General features: G+C 34.0%; 1 protein-coding gene across 2 annotated transcripts in view; it reads left to right on the top strand.

Annotated features, from left to right (window-relative positions):
- Positions 1-16911, top strand: part of VPS50 (VPS50 subunit of EARP/GARPII complex) — a 94255-nt gene that overhangs the window by 57539 nt on the left and 19805 nt on the right. For both annotated transcript variants that reach the window (XM_032991661.2, XM_032991663.2), the window contains exons 19-22: positions 2919-3037; positions 4535-4641; positions 10847-10968; positions 14739-14819. In XM_032991661.2, the coding sequence (XP_032847552.1) occupies positions 2919-3037; positions 4535-4641; positions 10847-10968; positions 14739-14819 (429 nt within the window). The remainder of the gene's footprint in view (positions 1-2918; positions 3038-4534; positions 4642-10846; positions 10969-14738; positions 14820-16911) is intronic.

Here is a 16911-nt window from a genome sequence, read left to right as displayed (position 1 = left end):
TGAAATCACTATTTAATAGTTGTGAGTGAGTTACTGCATACTTTAAAATACAGATATTTTTATCTTGTTAAGTAACTTTTCCAGTTCATTAATGGCATTAGGTTGAGGAGACTTAATTGAAGCATTTTTCCATGTAAAAAAAAATTCTCAAAATTCTCTTAATCTACAGTGTTAAGACAGTTCATATGTCAACTGTCACATTCATATATCAATATGAATTGTAATTGACAACTTGTAGTCAATTAATCATTTTACTATCACCGGATTTTAATTGAATTGGCATGTCATTTATTATATGTTAATGTATAATAGGTAATGGTAATTCTCCATGATAATGTTCCAGCCAAGTTAGTTAAACTATGACAGTCTTTGTCCTTAATCAAGCCTGAACTCAGCTAATTTTTGAAATAAACTCAGTTGCTTTCATTAGAGCTTTCCTGTGCCTGAAATGTTTATAAGGCGAGAACTTTGCCTGTGAATACTAATAATTAGAACATTTCTTTTTAGTTTGTGTCTCATACCAAGTTTTTTTTCTCATCGGAGATGAATTTGTTTGTATTGTGGACTTCATGCCTTTATAACCTAGTGTTTTCATAGTGCTAGGCTTTAAAGGCCTCCATAGCTTAGGGCTGGGGCTAGGAGTTGCCAAGCATGGCTGAAAAAAATGTATTTCCTGATATATTTTGGATGATTGAGAGAATAGGTGTTCCCCTCTGGAGAGTTGTTGTATTCTTTAAAACCCTGCCATTTCTTAAGGATCCTGGAACCAGACTGTCTTTGTCATATGTGTCATTATTGACTCCTTAGATAAAATGGCTTCAGAGCAGTGTACACATTAAGGAAAAGTTAAAAAGCAGAGGATTGTGGTCTCTCTTCAAGTCCAAGTACATTCTGAAGCCTGATGGATATGCTTAATGTTGTGATAGCTGTGTAGCTGTTCAGGAAAAAGAGTTATATGACAGAGCATCAAGTATTTGTTTTCCTTTAATCTTTTCTGGGTTAAGAAATTAACTCTGTGGAAAAAATTTATTTCATTATTTATGAAGTCTCTAAAGCACCTATACTGCAGAGCAACCTAGAACACTTGAAAAAGGGATTGACATTAAATATTGTTTTTAATTGGAGTGAAAAAAGATTGCAAATTTCAGGTGTCTTAAAAATGAATCCAAATTGTACACTTTTAATGTGTATGTGTGGCTCCTTAATTACAAAAAGCATTTATTACCTGTATTTGTGAATAGTATTTCTCCTCCTAACTCATACTCTAGCAATAACAATACATGTCTACCACAAAAATCCTATATTGTATTATATATGCTCTAGCCTGTGTTGCTCAGTTTTTTCCAGACATCACTTGTTAGGCTCAAACCTTCCATCCTTGATTTGAAAGTAACTATTTTGCGATCTATGAAATGCAATTCAACAATTGGACAGAGTGAAACAGTTTAAAAAAATTAAAAATGCAGCTGAGTGTTTGGAGGCAGTAGTTGTCTGTAACTACTTAAGCTTCTTATTTTTCAAACAACACAATTAACATCTAATGTTCCTCAGTGTAAGGCACGTCTAAAGGCATTAATAAGTGGTTAACTTATCTACGCATTCACATTTTTCATAGGGTTGTTCTGAAATAATTTGTGGCATTTGTGACAAATGAAGAAAATGGTGCCTGAGGCTTTCTCCCATCAAGGAGGAATTGTTTAGCTGATAATTAGATAAATATTTCAAATATCAGTATCTTGTACATTTAGGTAGATAAAGGATGGTTTATGTTTCAAAACAAACCCAAGAACCAGCACACACAAATAAATACAAGCGTGCCTCAAACACCTAATCAAGTTTTCTGAGAAAGCAATGGAAAAAAAAAAGAAAATACTTTAGCCCCCATTGATTTATTCCATTGATACAGTTGAGTTATATCATTAGAGACTTTCTTAGAATAATATAGCGTGCTATATTTTTGTGTTTGGTTGTAGTTTTTATTTTCCCCTATGACGAGAGGTATATCAATTTGGGTTGCAGAATCCTGTTCCTTGCTTGCTATGCAATTTTTTTGTTTGTTCCGTATACAGTGCAAAGTTTATATGTATAGAACATACAGATATATACAAAGTTACTCTTCTTGCTGTTGAGGTAGATAGAACAGCATACAGTTGAGGAAATTAAGTGTAGAAAAAATATTGAGAAGCAAATTATATGGTAATAGCAACCATGAGAAATACTTTCATTTTTGTAGTAGCTTTTGACTGCTTATTGTTTTCTTGAGGTGTTTTTGCTTAGTCAAAATCACATTGGTCTCTGACAGGTTAAGTGGTTGAAAGATTCTTTAGTAGAAATGTCTTTGGACTGTATTAAAATAAATTTTACAAACAACTGTAAGTTGTTTTTTTGTTTTTTGTTTTTTTTTTTCTTTTAAATAAGTGTATACAATGTATGTATTTTTGTGAAACAATAGTTTAGTCCTCCTTAATAAATAAGGATTGTGTGGTGTCAGGGTTTTTTGGTTTATTGCCACTGTATGGATAAACTTTGAGGTTTTTATTACTATTTTTTCAGATTGTAAAGCAAATAATAAAAGCTCAGATACATGGGTACTTGATACAGCAACAAAAAAAAAAAAAATTATCAGTAGCTGGGAGAAATAGGATGATGCAAATATTTCGTCTTAATCAACATTTGAGAATAGAATTTTGTTTAGAAATGCATTTACAAGTGGCTTTGTATAATTTGCCTGCTGCTTTTTTTAATAAACTTTGTCATCAGACTTTCAAGCAGCAAAGCTATTTTTATTCTGATTGAGGTAAAAGCCAGGAAGTGACCAAAATACTATGGTAAATGAGTGACAATATTATAAGGAAAATAATGGCAGTCAATTTATCCCTTTTTTGGGTGTTTTTTTTTTGTTTTTATTTTTTTAACAGTATGAATCAGATGAACAAGAAAAAAGTGCGTATCAAGAGTATGATAGCGACAGTGATGTGCCTGAAGAGTTGAAAAGAGATTATGTAGATGAGCAGACAGGAGATGCCCCCGTGAAAAGGTAAGTAGACTGTGTGAGTCCTTGGTCTCATTTACATGCTTTTCATCTCAGTACTCTAGTTCATTTTCTGATTAATCTGTACCCTATGACAATGGAATAATAATCAAATAATCTTTATGCTACCTGCACAGTTATAAAGGCTCAGCACTTGTTCCTCTTCATTCCAGAGATGTATTAAACTGCTCATCATTATTGCAGAAAGAAACTTTGAGAAGCAAAATTTTGAATGCAGAAAAAGGCTTTCTGAAGCAGGTAGTGGAAAACTGATTGGCAAGTATTAGATGTTAACTGAAGGTTCTTCTACAACTGCTGTTGTGCATAGGCACGATTTCTGTTGTGTTAAAAGCAGTTGTTTGCAGACAAATGGTTTAAGGCTTAGGCTTCTGCTTTTGCAGAACAACAGTAAATTTTTACAGACTTTAAAAAAAAAAATTCTTCAGTAGCTTGAAGGCAGTCATTTCAAATTTTAAATTCTCTTTATTTAAGAAAAAAATATATATACACACATGCATATATACATGAATATACATATTTTGTTTTGCTGAATATATATAGAGATATTTTATTTATATACATAAAAACAAAAGCCAACTCTTTCAAAAGGATCAGAATTACAAATTTCTGTCTAGAACACTGTACTACTTAAATGTCCATTCAGACTTTGTGAAGCAGGCTAACATTATTTGTATGCAGAGGATTGCAGGAGTGCTAGAAAGCCATCACTTGGGTCAAAGCAGAGGAATGCTTTTTTACAAAATAACACTTTGGGATAAAATATTTTTAGAATGATTTCATAAGATACATCACATAAATTATTTCAAAGAAGTGATGGAGATATTGATAAAAATTACTTAATTGGTACAAACCATAGTCACCATCCATCGCTTTGTGCTGTGAAATTGAAGCATTCAGAATTTTTGTAAGAATATCGTTTTGAGGTATGGCAGCTGGCAAAAGGTTTCCCTTATAGAATCATAGAATATCTTGAATTGGAAGGGATCCACAAGGATCATCGAGTCCAACTCCTTGCTTCTCACAAGACTACAGTTTACGAAAAATGTAATATCTTTTTAATTTCATCTTTCTCAAAATTGTTTCTATTTCCAGATAGTAATTTTCAACTGTAGCACTTACTAGTCTGCCCCTGTTTTCTTGTGACTTGTGTTGTTTTAATTTTCTTTACTTCATAAACTATGAACTTGAGTCAGAGTGGTTAAAAATGATTGCTGAGGCCAGACAGAGGCCTGCAGAACTCAAGCCTTGGACTACAACTCAAACTCCTTTATCTAGCACAGTTTTATGTAAATTAGGCCAGGCTTCTCTCTTTAAATGTTAGCTGCATAAGCCAGTTATGCTTTGGCATAAATAAAATACTGCACTGGAAGACATCCTATCACATTGATAGAAAGGGGGAGGAAGGATTTCTTTTCTACTGAATTTTATTTGTATGTCCTTGAATATAATAGGCAGTTACATTTTGGTTTGTCTTCTTTAAAGTGTTTCTCGAGAAACTCTGAGGAGCAAAAAGAGATCAGATTATAACCTCAATAAAGTGAATGCACCTATCCTAACAAACACTACGCTGAATGTAATAAGGCTTGTTGGTAAGTAGGACAACTGTAGTTTTTTTATATATGTTTCTTATTTTAACGCAAATATATTGGTTTATATATATGTTTCTATATATGTTTATAGCAAATATGTTAAATCAATTTTAAGGCTTTTAAAAATATACCTAGTTGGGCTCTATTTCCACTCTTTGAAAATGTTAATAAAATAGGAATAAAGCACTAGACCAAAATATTTTTCAATTAAATAGACAAATTTTGTTATATCTTGTGAGTTATTTTTACTTTGAAAATAAATCTGCATGCGTATATTGATTTTAAACAATAATGTTGGATTATTTCTTTAAAATACTGAATGTTTAAAACCAGTGCAGATAGGGAACAGATTATTGGTTTATATTGCTAATGAGTCTTTGTGGGTTGAATGCTTCATTTTAACGTAGTGTAGTTATAAAAGTGTAAGAACTTAGGTTCAGGGTTTTTTGCCCTTTCATTGCTCAAGTTCTCATACCTGGAATAACTATTTTTACTACCTGGTAGACAGCTAGAAGAAAAGTGCACTCCCATACTGGTAATTTCAGTAATTGGAATGCATCATAGTAATCCCTGGGGAGTTTAAGGACTCTGTCCTTGGAGGTGATCAAGACACAACTGGACAAGCCCCTGAACAACCTCATCTCCTTAGACCTGCTCAGAGCAGGAGGTTGCACTAGATGACCTCTGGAAGTCCTTTCTAGCCCAAAGTTTTCACTGAAAATGCTCCTCTCCAATTCTATGTGTAGTGGGATTGATTTTTTGTGAGTGTGACTTCCATTTGATTATTTAGATAATTGTATGATAGCAATTTTCTGCTACTGACTTTCATTTTATTTATAGAGAAGGGGAAGTGACTACCTAAATTTATCATGTTAGGCAGAAGAGAGGGGAATTCTGTACGCCTTATATTAATGAAGTTTGTCTTCAATGTTTATGTTGTAGTACTTCAGAGTAAGCTGTTTTTAAAAGATACCACTCCGACACGTGGTTAGTACCTTTTGCTGTCTTAGAGGGTAGTGTATAAATCAGAAATTAATTTTCTAAACTTTTTTTGCAGTATTTTTTTCTCTTGGAACATCTACAATATAGACCTGAAAATAAGAATTGAGATTGTTCTGTCATAACTTCTCTGGTATTGGTCTGTGTGTTAGGTTGGAGAGATTTGTTTGTTACCTTCTGTATAAGGTTTTGCTCTAAGAAGATTCAGGATTGAATCTAGAAATCATATGTGACACTTTCATGCAAACCACTTGGTCTTCTCCCAGCCTCTGCCCCTGCCCTAACACAGTGTACGAGTAGGTGGAGCTGTAGTTCTAGTTTTCTGACTTTTACATAAGGAGTCTTTATATTTCTGGATTCTGGCAATAACCCCAAATTTAAACATTATTTTCAAAGCTCACATATATGCTTTTTTGCCCTTCTGGAATTAATGTTTAGTTTCCAGTTTTTGTGCTATTGAGGATGTTTTATATTGTTTCTGTAATGACTAATATAGCGTTATTTGAAACATGGAATTGGAAAGGGACCTCCTGCAGCCTCTGTTACAGGATGATGTCATTTAGTACTGCCTGTAAATATACTGGTTTTGAGATCCGGCTTAAAAATACTTCTGTTTTTTGTCCACACCACTCTATCTGATAAGAATTCTATTCCAGAAGCCTTATCAAACTAATGGTTATTTAAAAAAAAAAAAAAAAAATCCACCTATTTTCTGCCCACTTGTTCTCATGCTGAAATAAACTTCTGGGTTTAACAGATTATCTTGTTCGTTGATGGATACTGCCCTGCTGTTTTGACAGAAAGCAATCCTATTTCTTCTCAGTCCTTGATTTGCTAAACTAAATGTGCCAGGATTTTTCATATCCTCTGTATTTATCCACCAGAAGCTTAAGTCCCCTACTTTTCTGACAAGCTTGTTTTCCGCTCTTGTTATGGACTTTTCAAAATCATGTGCAATACTTCGGGTGAGATCTCACTGTATCGTGTCACTGTTGTATTGCAGCATCCTGGTTACAAGTTGCCTCCCTTTTGCACCTCTTTGGATTTCTCATAACTTCCTAGTACTGGCAGTTCAGTCCATCTGTAGTGAGCTTGTACAGCCAGCAGGTCCTTCACTTTCCTAGTTTTTACCAAGGGATGAGTTGCTACTTTATAGTAGAAAGATGCATGTTTTTAATTAATTGGTCCCCAAATGCATGGCTTTACATTTTGTACTATTGAATTTCATCCACAGCAGTCATCAAGGTCCTTCAGTTCGTCCTGTATGTTATGCCAAGACTTTTCTGTTTTTTGGTGCCTCCTTAGTTTTTTCCATTATCACACTCTTATTTTTATGCCAGAGTCATTCATGAAAATACTAAAGAGGTGGCCAGTTGTTGGGAACTCCACTAGTAGCTTTTACAGATACCTCCCTTTTCAGCATGCTCCATTCTGTCTTCTCTTTTATTAAGCCCTTACTCGTTTAAAAAACTCTAGCTTCACTTTTTTACTGTGCAAAATTTAAATGTACTGTGTCCTTTGTCTAGAAAATTATGTAGGTTCCCTAAGAAGAATATATATCATAGTCTGGTACAGTTCACTTCTGGTAGATCTATGATTTGTTTATTTTAATTTTGCCTCTGTATTTCTGCTTCTGTCACTTCTATACTTTCTTCAAAACTTGATCTGAAGCCCAACAACCTACAAATGAAAGCAGTTGATCAATAGTTACTCGGATGACTATTTTCCCTCTTCTTGAATATGTTTTTGTTTACAATTTTACAATCATAGCTTGACTGCTTATAGCACATACAGGTTGTTACACTGATTGTGATTTAATAGCCATTTTTTATTATGCCCTGCTTCCTTCACTCCTGTAGCTTGACTGTTTTAAGGTCTTTTCCAGCTCATTCTCAGTGTGATTGAAAGTGGCCAGTTCAGTTCTATTAGTCACTATGCTATGAATAACTAAAGGTGGGAGCTGCTGTAACTTGGTTTAATTTGAATTTCAAGTGAACACTTAAATTTATCTGGTTTTCCCTCAAGTTAATAAACCAGGTAATTATTTCTCCATTTCTAGTATAAAGTAACCATTAGATTAATTTATAAGATTAATTTTTTCCTATCAAACATGTTAACTTAAAATGTGAAGGAAGAATGAACCTATGTTTAAATTTGTATGGAATATTTTGACCTAGGTCCTATACATCAACAAGAATAATTAATTACTGTGCCATTGTATATATTGATTAGGTGACTTCTTATTTTAATTAATATCTTTCTGACTTAAGAAATAGTTCAATGGATATTTCTTAGGTTGGGAGTTTGAATGCCTTTTTTCAGCCTCATTTTTGCTTTTGTTGTGAATGTTTTTTGGGGAGAGAAACCCTTAGGTTTTGCTTGCTTTAAAACCCGTTAACTTTTAATAAAATAATGCTGATGACAAATCTCACAGCAGAAATCTTGTAGCTGAAGTAAATGATTGGTCACATAGCATAGGGTTTTGTAAGTCCCATGGGGGTTCTAAATCATTCAGTCTTTCAAAATTATATAACTACAATGGACTTTTCACTTTTCCTTCAAAGTGACGTTTTAGTTCCCAGTGTATGTCATAGGAAGCTGCATGTTTGGAATTCTGAGGCTCCCTAGGAAATTATTTTACTAATGACCACAGATATACTAAAACTCAAATATATATTATTTGGGAGGTTGTGTATTTATTTACCTTTTTGGTATTAGTGATCAGTTATATATAGATTAGTCTGACAGAGAGTACTTTCTACTTACTGTCTTTAAGGACAAAAGAAATAATACTTCAAAAGAAACCTGGCAAATGTTCAGCAGTTTTAGCTATTAAGAGAGCCTCTAGAAAGTCAAGCAACTTTGAGTTGCTGAAAAATCTAAGTGGTGTTTCCAGGTATTTCTGGAAGTTTCTAGCACAGTGTGGATTTGGGCTGTTAGTGCTGTTCAGAAATGTACTCATGGACTCCTTTTTCATTCAATATAGGAACTTCAGTGGAACTAGGTGACAGTGTATAGAAGTTAAAAGTTGGCATCCTGTTAGAGAGAGCAACTAGGAGGAAATGTTCTTGGAACACTTGTTGTGTCAAGATGCTGAGTGATGTAGTAATAGAGAAATGTTCTTGGCATCAGAAGATTTTTGTAGGGACAATATTTGGGCAATGTACAGTGTATAGCTCTTTGGAAAAGCATAAGATACTGCCTGAGGAATTACCTTGAATATTCATGCCAGCTTCATGGATATTTGGAAATCTTACTGCCCAGAAAGTGACACATCACCCTTGTATCGTGTATGGGTTGTAAGCATGTCTAAAAATGTGTTTATCACAGACTAAGTGGGAAAAATAAGTCTGTGGCAATACAGAATATTCAGATAGCACATACAAAGGTGATAGCTGCTTTGATTAGGGCACCATCCTTTCACAAACATATGAAAATTTCCACATTGGGCTGTGCTGGGATTGTGTGCATTTGGTTTTCCGTTTTGGAAGACAAACAGAATTTTTAAATTCTGCTTTTCAGTTTGTTTGTAATGCTTTGTGTCAAAGCATTAACTATTGGGCTAATCTGCCAAATATTAATTATTACAACCAGTGTCAAATCTTCAAAAACAACAAAACCCATGCTTGCATGTGTTAGCAAACTGGGGCACAGATGCATAGTATTCAAGCAGGGAGTCTAAGATAGGTAGAAATCTGGAAAGTAGCGATGCCAGGTTATTGCTTGATTCTTGCCATAATGCTATATCATCTTATCAGGTGTACAGCTCTATCATTTATTTGTCAAATTAATGTTATCTTTACTGACCTACACAAGAGACTGCTTAAAAAAAAAATTCCCCTGATACTAAAAGCTAATTTTGTTTCTTTGTTATTCAGTTTCTCTGCTTAAAACATTTTCTGTATCGATTAGTAAATTACTTTGCTGGGTACAGCATTAACTTAAAAAACAGTGTTGTTGACTACATGAAAAATAAATTATTTTAGCACCCTCATGTAATTTTTTCCAACCTGTCACATCAAAACACATCTGGAATATGACAATTTGGTAAATGATCTGCCAAATCCTGCATGTTGGATGGATTGCATTTATGTTTTGGTTCAAAAATTGCTGTCAGTTACTATAATAACCCAAAGTTTATTACATATTCTTTATGTTTTTAAGACGCTAATAGGGTAAGCAATATGTCACTTTTGAGCTAGCCACCAGGAAATGTAGGGTCTCTGCAATATCAGAGTTTTCATTAAGTATGCTTCTCATATGACGTTATGAAAAAAGCCATTCCCTATGCTGGAAAAAAAAAAAAAAAACAAAACCAAAAAAAAACAACCTAAAAACTATAGGCCCCGTGAACTTGACCTTTAGGGGAAAAATTTCTTTTCAAGTCCAAATCCTATGATTAGTTTGACCCACCTAATCTATAGATGAAGGTCCTGAAGTTGTTGTTTGGTGTTTTTTTTGGTTTTTTTTTTTTTTTATTTTGTTAATTTTTATTTTCCCAAGTCAAATGCATATCAAAAGAAAACAGGAAGGGAGAGAAGGAATTATTCTTCTCCCTGGATGTGCCAGGTTCCCAACATCCTCCTTTTCTGTCAATCTGTCCCTTTAGAAACATTTCAAACATACATTTTATAACTATTTGGGTTTCCTACCCCAGGATAAAAAGGAAGGAGAGCAGGAAATGCTATGTCACTGATGTGAAACATGTTATTCCTAGAGTTGTTGGGTGAAATCCAGTCTTGGGCATGTCATTTTTATACTGTGCTTTTCCGTTTCTTGAAAAGCATCCATATGTGCATATATAATCACACACTAATGCATAAAATCTTCAGTGGCTCTATATAACATTTGCCAGATACTATTTTAGGGGATTATTATTTTTTGGCTAAATGAAACTGAAACTTGTAGAGAATCCAGGAAGTTGTATATTTTGAATTTGGTACCAGAAGACCAAGAATGGTTTAAGATATTTTGATATGGATTACATCCACATTTGGAGAAGTCTTGAGGCATTTGTGGTGTCTTAGTCATCATATTTAGTTTTTTTTTAAACCTCACAATCTCTAATATATTACTAAGTTGTTATTAATCAATATTCAAGGCTAAATGATAAACTTTGTAAAGCTGGTTTTGAGTTTGTCAAACTCAGCACTGCCTTTGTAACACTTGAGCTGAGGAAATTGATCTTTTGTATTTAATTTTTAAGGGAAATACATGCAGATGATGAATATTCTGAAACCAATTGCATTTGATGTGATCCACTTCATGTCCCAGCTCTTCGATTACTATCTGTATGCAGTCTATACGTTTTTTGGCCGAAATGACACGGTAGGTAAAAACGTTATTAATTTCCAAGTACCACTGTACACACAGAATGGCAATACAGACATCTCTTTACTTAAAATACTACCTAGTGTGTAATCCCCAGAAAAATTAGTGGCAACAGAATGGAATTGAATGTAGGAGTAAGAAAAGGCTGATTAGATCAGCAATAAGGGGAGTAACTACTGGGAGCATCGTTATCGCTGGGACATGAATCCTATTATGTTTTGAATAGATTCTGTGCTTTTTTCCAGCAGTATTTTGAAAGGGAGGAAAGACAGCGTGAAATAACTAAAAGTAGTTGCAGAAAGAGGGGAATAAAGGAGCAGTCTGAAGAAGGAAGGTGGTGGTTTGGAGCCTAGAGAATATGAGATGATTTCATTTTCCTGTATGTGTTTCTCTAAGAGTGGCAAAAGGAGGAGGAGGAGGGGACCGTGAAAGTTAAGTAGTAACTCAAGTCTGAGAGGTTTGAAATACACTTTTTCAGATCTAGTGTTCTTCTGTCAAACTAATCGTATTGATGAAAACAAGGTTTTTTTCAGTAATATTGCAGTTGAAATAAATACTTGTTGGCAATATCTGTACATAACATAGATCAACTTTCGACAGAATTGTCTTAAAGCATTCATGAAAAGCTGCGTGTCAAAATAATTTTCTCCTCTCTTGGCCCCTAAGTGACTCCACAAGTAATGATATTGTGGGGTTCCAAATTCATCATCATCTGTTGGCAAATTGTAATGGATTTTCAGACTCAACATATGGTTCTAAACGGTTTTGAGCTTTTCTCTTTGGCAGGACAAATGTATTTGCAATTTGTTTGTGTTTAGAAGATGGATGGGTTTGGGTTTTTTGTTTGTTTGGTTTTGGTTTTTGTTAAAATGATTTCTATTGGTTTGGTCAGCTGCTCTGGCATTCACATTGTGTTGCATTTATTTTTATTTTTTTGCACGTCCCTTTTTGTGTTTTTAAAGCCCATACCAAGTTCCTCACTCTCTACTTCTAACAGAGAACAGCATGGTGCTAGGCAGGTAAACATTATAGCAGATGGGTGGTAAAATTGTGATGTTTTTGTAGTGTGCCTTATTTCTGTTTTGACAGGTGATTTTCCATGGGAAACACAATGATTACAAAGAGTCTATGAATATAATAAACCCTCTTGTAATGATGCTTAAATGTCCTCACGCCCCATAGTGTTTACAAATCTTTAGGAAGTAGAGATGGGTGATGGTATGTGATTTATACCACTGAGAGTGTTTGTTTTATTTTTATTTACAAAATAGCATCAAATGGGATTTTTAAAAGTATGCTGGTAATACAGATTTCTTGAGTTCTATGTCCGGTCATGATGTTAAGTCATTGCTTTTTCCAGACCTCTTTAGAATGATTATCCTATGTAGTCAGTATTTGGCTTTCTTTACTGCCAAAAGTTGCACACTGCTATAACCAGAATTGCTTGTTCAAAACTTTTTTTAATTTGTGGGATGATAGTTAAGGCTGCCTTTCTTCCTTATCTCAACTGATGGAGCAACCTAACAGAAAATTAAAAGTAATTGACTATATTTAGTATGTACTCACTAAAGTGTAAGACATCCATGAATATACCACAGAATAGCCTTCCTTAGCAGAATAAATTTGAGGTGAGTTTTAATTATTTTTGACGAGACATAATAATTTATAAACCAATGGCCATTCTTATGGAAAACACTTCATTTTACTTTTTAATTCTAAGAGGTTATGTAGAATTGGTGATGAGTAAAATTATTTTGTAAGTTGTCTAATGCTCTGCTTATTAGCCTTCCTAGGTCATCAGTTTGTGGAATTTAAATATCTACCATTTTGCATATAGGAATAGAAAAAACTTCCATGAAACAAAGCAGTTATACTGATGCGTAACATGTTCTATATGAAGTCATGAGGTTCTGTCCTTGTCGAAGAATACTGAGCAACAATATTTTCGTGGGGGTTGGTTTGTTTGTTTGTTATGGGTTTCTTCCAGCCCTCGTACATATGGATACACAATTCAGACTTCAGGCTGTAACTGGTTGCCTGATAAATCTGTCGCTCTTGATATGTAATCTTTTATGGAAATTTGAGTTTATTTTTACATTCCTTTTCATTCAGATATGTTTCAAATGTGAAATTGCCATTTTGTAGAAAGAAATATGTCATTATAGTATAAGTAAGTGAAAGTTACTGATAGCTGTTGAAAGTTAGTAATTGAAAGGCAGAAGGAGAAAGAATTAGTGGTAGATTTTGTGATGTGTAGTTTTGATGGTGCAGGTGCTAATTTCTTAAAATGAAATTTAAGGGCTGAAACAAACTTTTAAAATCTGTATATTTTTTTCATTTAAGCAGGGTATTTTTTCCTGTTTGTTCTTACCTTAACAGGGAAAATAGCCAGTCTTGGATTGACAGTCCTTATGGCCATGTCTTGAAAAACTGCTATATGACATTAAGGAGGGAAAAAAGAGAATGAAGGGTGTGTTTCTTAAAGGGAAAAAAGTTATTTTCTTTCTCACTCATATACTTGCAAAACCAAAGGCAGTTCAGAACTGGTACTTCTGCAGTAAAAATGTGAAGAAAAACAAATTATTTTTGTAAAAAAACCTTACTTCACCTGCAGAGAAACAAAGGCGTGAACACTTATTTTTGTCAAACACGGACACTAGGATAGTAATTTATGTCTCCTAGATCAGGTTCTAGATTTCAGCAGAATGTACTTCCAGTGGGAATTCAGGTCAGGTGTAAGTTTTCATTGAATATATAGGAGGATTGGGGCAGATGGGCATCTTAAGTCGGGAATGTTAGATGCAGTAAATGGGGACCTGAATTCTACCTTTTTGTATTTAAAAGGAGTGGATGGGATGACCTGCACTTGAACATTTCCTTCCCTGATTTAGTGCATTGAAAGGAAGTCTAATAATACAGTCTACAACAGCGCTCTAACTATTGTTCAGTTAATTGTCTTTTGGTGCGAATCACATACCAGAACTGTATCCAAACACTTCCAGATTCCTGATGTAAATGTGTGTCGCTTAACTGTCCAGTTCCCTCTTCCTTTGTTATGTTAGTTCTTTGGTTTTTTATTTGGAAGTAGAAGGTAAGGAGCTACATTAATTATGCGTGTTGAGTCAGACCCTCAGGTGGTATAATTCATTGCATTTACCAGGAAATCAGTGTAGCTATATTGGTTTATCCCAGCTGAATATCTGCCCCATAATACTTCTGAGCCGTGAACATGAAGACGGCACGTTTCTCAAGTAGATCTTTACAAGCATTAATAATGACTATTTTATAAGGATCAATGGATATAATTTTACATATGAAAGTTAGATGTTTAATAAGGAGTTATAACGAATTTTATAGCTGGAGAGAGAAGTTAAGACTGTTTAGCTTGGGTGTGGTGTGCGCACACAAGCCTTAGTGGGGGCATTGTGGTGCACCGTTACGGGCTCATCGCCCAAATGAGAAAAATCTACAGTCCTGCACCTAAATACAGTGTTATGACAATAAAGGATACTAGTTGTTTATAGATATGAGTGATAAGCTGTCATCTTCATGAGAGGTACTTGGGTCATTCTTCACACCAGTACAGTGTCAAGTGCTATGACCTCTGTTGATTTTCTTTTCATTTTGTATGGTTATGATTATGTGTTAAAACTTTAATGTAAGTAAATTGTAGCTAGTGTTTGCAAACTGAAGTTTTACTGTATCACTGTAAAGTTTAAACCAATGGGTTTTCCTTTCCTGGCTTAAATATAATGTATTTCTTCCAGTTTGAATCAACAGGACTGGGCCTCAGTAGCAGCAGATTACGCACCACACTGAACAGAATCCAGGAGAGTCTGATTGATCTAGTAAGTACCTGCATTTTGTTAATGCTCAGTGGAATAGAGGTCTGTGTAGGAAATTTAGGAATTGTATTTCATTGTGGCTTTCTGATTTTTATCTCCATATTCAGGGTCTGTAATGACAAAGGCTTGCTTTCATGGCGTATCATGATTTAGATATTATTGTATGAACTAACTTGTTTCTAATATACAACAAAACTAGTTTAATAGCTTTTGCCAGATATAACAACAAAATGATTTATTTAAATCTTATAATGTATTACAGCTCATGTAATAGAGAGACATTCCAATAGTATCCTTATTAAATGAGACGTTTTATAAAAATTAATCCCAAAACAACACAATAGATGACTCAATTTTCTTCAGTAAAAGAATAGCAAACCAGTAAACTGTTCTGAAGATCATTCACCTAATAATAGAAGTAGTATATTAAGTTTTTTGTTTAGTCATTTCTGAATTGTGGGGAATTTTCCCTGATATATTTTATACTTTATATCTCATTGGCCACTTCATAAGTTTTTTTCAAATTGAGACAGGTAAATATGGTGCTTGTGTCACACTAGTAGTAGATTACTGTCCTTCACATCACATTACAAAGGATAAACAGGAGACTTCAGGTAGATTTTGTGGATTCAAACAAGCAGCAGAGTTTATGAAGAAATATTGTTAAGAACTATGCAAAAATTGAAATATATAGTTATTTTTTTCCACTTAAATATAAAATCCTTGAAATATTATGAAGAAATTTACTAAGAGTATCATAAATGGCTTCTATAGTATTTAATACCATGGATGCTGCAGGAAGGTTTTATTTTCTAAGGCTTCTGCCTTAGAAAGAAGTAGATGTGCTACTCTGACTTTCACAAGAATTTGGCACTCCACAGAATTATACTTTATGCCTTTTTAATTCCTTGAAATATTATATCAAATCCTAAACTGTTCTTTCAGAGAACCTTCTTAAAAGGTTTTGGGGCCATTTTTTATAGAGTCACTAGAGGGAGCATAAGATAACTAATAACCCCAGGCCTCTATAACACAGAAAAAGGCTAGTCGTATTGCTATTTATCTCAAGGGCAGTGTATTCAGAAAGAAACATTAATTCTAGGAAGATCTTGCAAAGGAATCAGTTAAATATTATGGAAAAATGACAAGTTGTGGAATTAATTTTTTAAATTTACTCTGTAGTCACAGTTCCTGACAGTGCTTTACAGTGTTGAAATTTTTTTATCAGTCAAAATAATTTCTAGGTGTAAATTGGAAAAATACAGGACTTCTTTTTCTTCTTCAGTCACTTAACAATTCTGTTACAGATAATGTTAGTGTCAGTTGAAATTAATAGCTATGTTCCAGGTAAGTTTTGAAGGGAGAAAGAAATCTTAGCTAACTACTATTAACTTAAAGGGGGTCCATGAAGTTTGTTAAAATCTTCTGGACTTATGCTGGTCTTTTGCTATAAATAGAAACTTTTCACTTTTTGATTCATAAGAGAGAAAAAAAGTCTTCTGGGTATTTTTATTGTTCACTTATTTCTAAGAGTTTATGAAAGTCAGGATTAATTTTTACTGTGTCATAAAATGAGTATTTCTCATGATTGTATGGAGTGTCCTAGACTGCTCTCAGAATTCTTCTCTCTTATCTTAGGTTACTGTAAATTGCTTTCTGAAAATATTCCTGTTTCTGCAGTGGGGTTTTGTCTCATGGCCTGTTGGGAATTTTGGGGTTTTTGCATTGTCTTCTATTCATGGTAGCTTCATTAAGGACTATCGTTTCTGTTGCATTTCAGTTCTTGATGGCAGCATCTTTCAATACTTTATTTTCATAAAGATAGTCTGAATCTGACAGTTCTGAATCTGTGACTAAGGCTCTGCCAGAATTGCATGTAGATCAGAACAGTTGCTCTAACCTGTCAGTACCTGTGAAGGTTGACCTCTGATCAGTGTCAAGATTCTTTACTAATTTAGACTGGTTCATTCCTAGCTTTCCTCTTGGACATTGTCCATTCCTTTTTTTGAGATACCAAGTAGATGAAGGCCTATTGATTCTGTATTTATTGTTAGGAGAAAGAGGAATATTTGGAGGGTTTAGAGGCCATCTCCTG

Source organism: Tyto alba, unplaced genomic scaffold (assembly GCF_018691265.1).
Source record: "Tyto alba isolate M040663 unplaced genomic scaffold, T.alba_DEE_v4.0 Super-Scaffold_38, whole genome shotgun sequence".
NCBI classification, from domain to species: Eukaryota; Metazoa; Chordata; class Aves; order Strigiformes; family Tytonidae; genus Tyto; species Tyto alba.
This window is presented reverse-complemented; position numbering and strand designations above follow the sequence as displayed.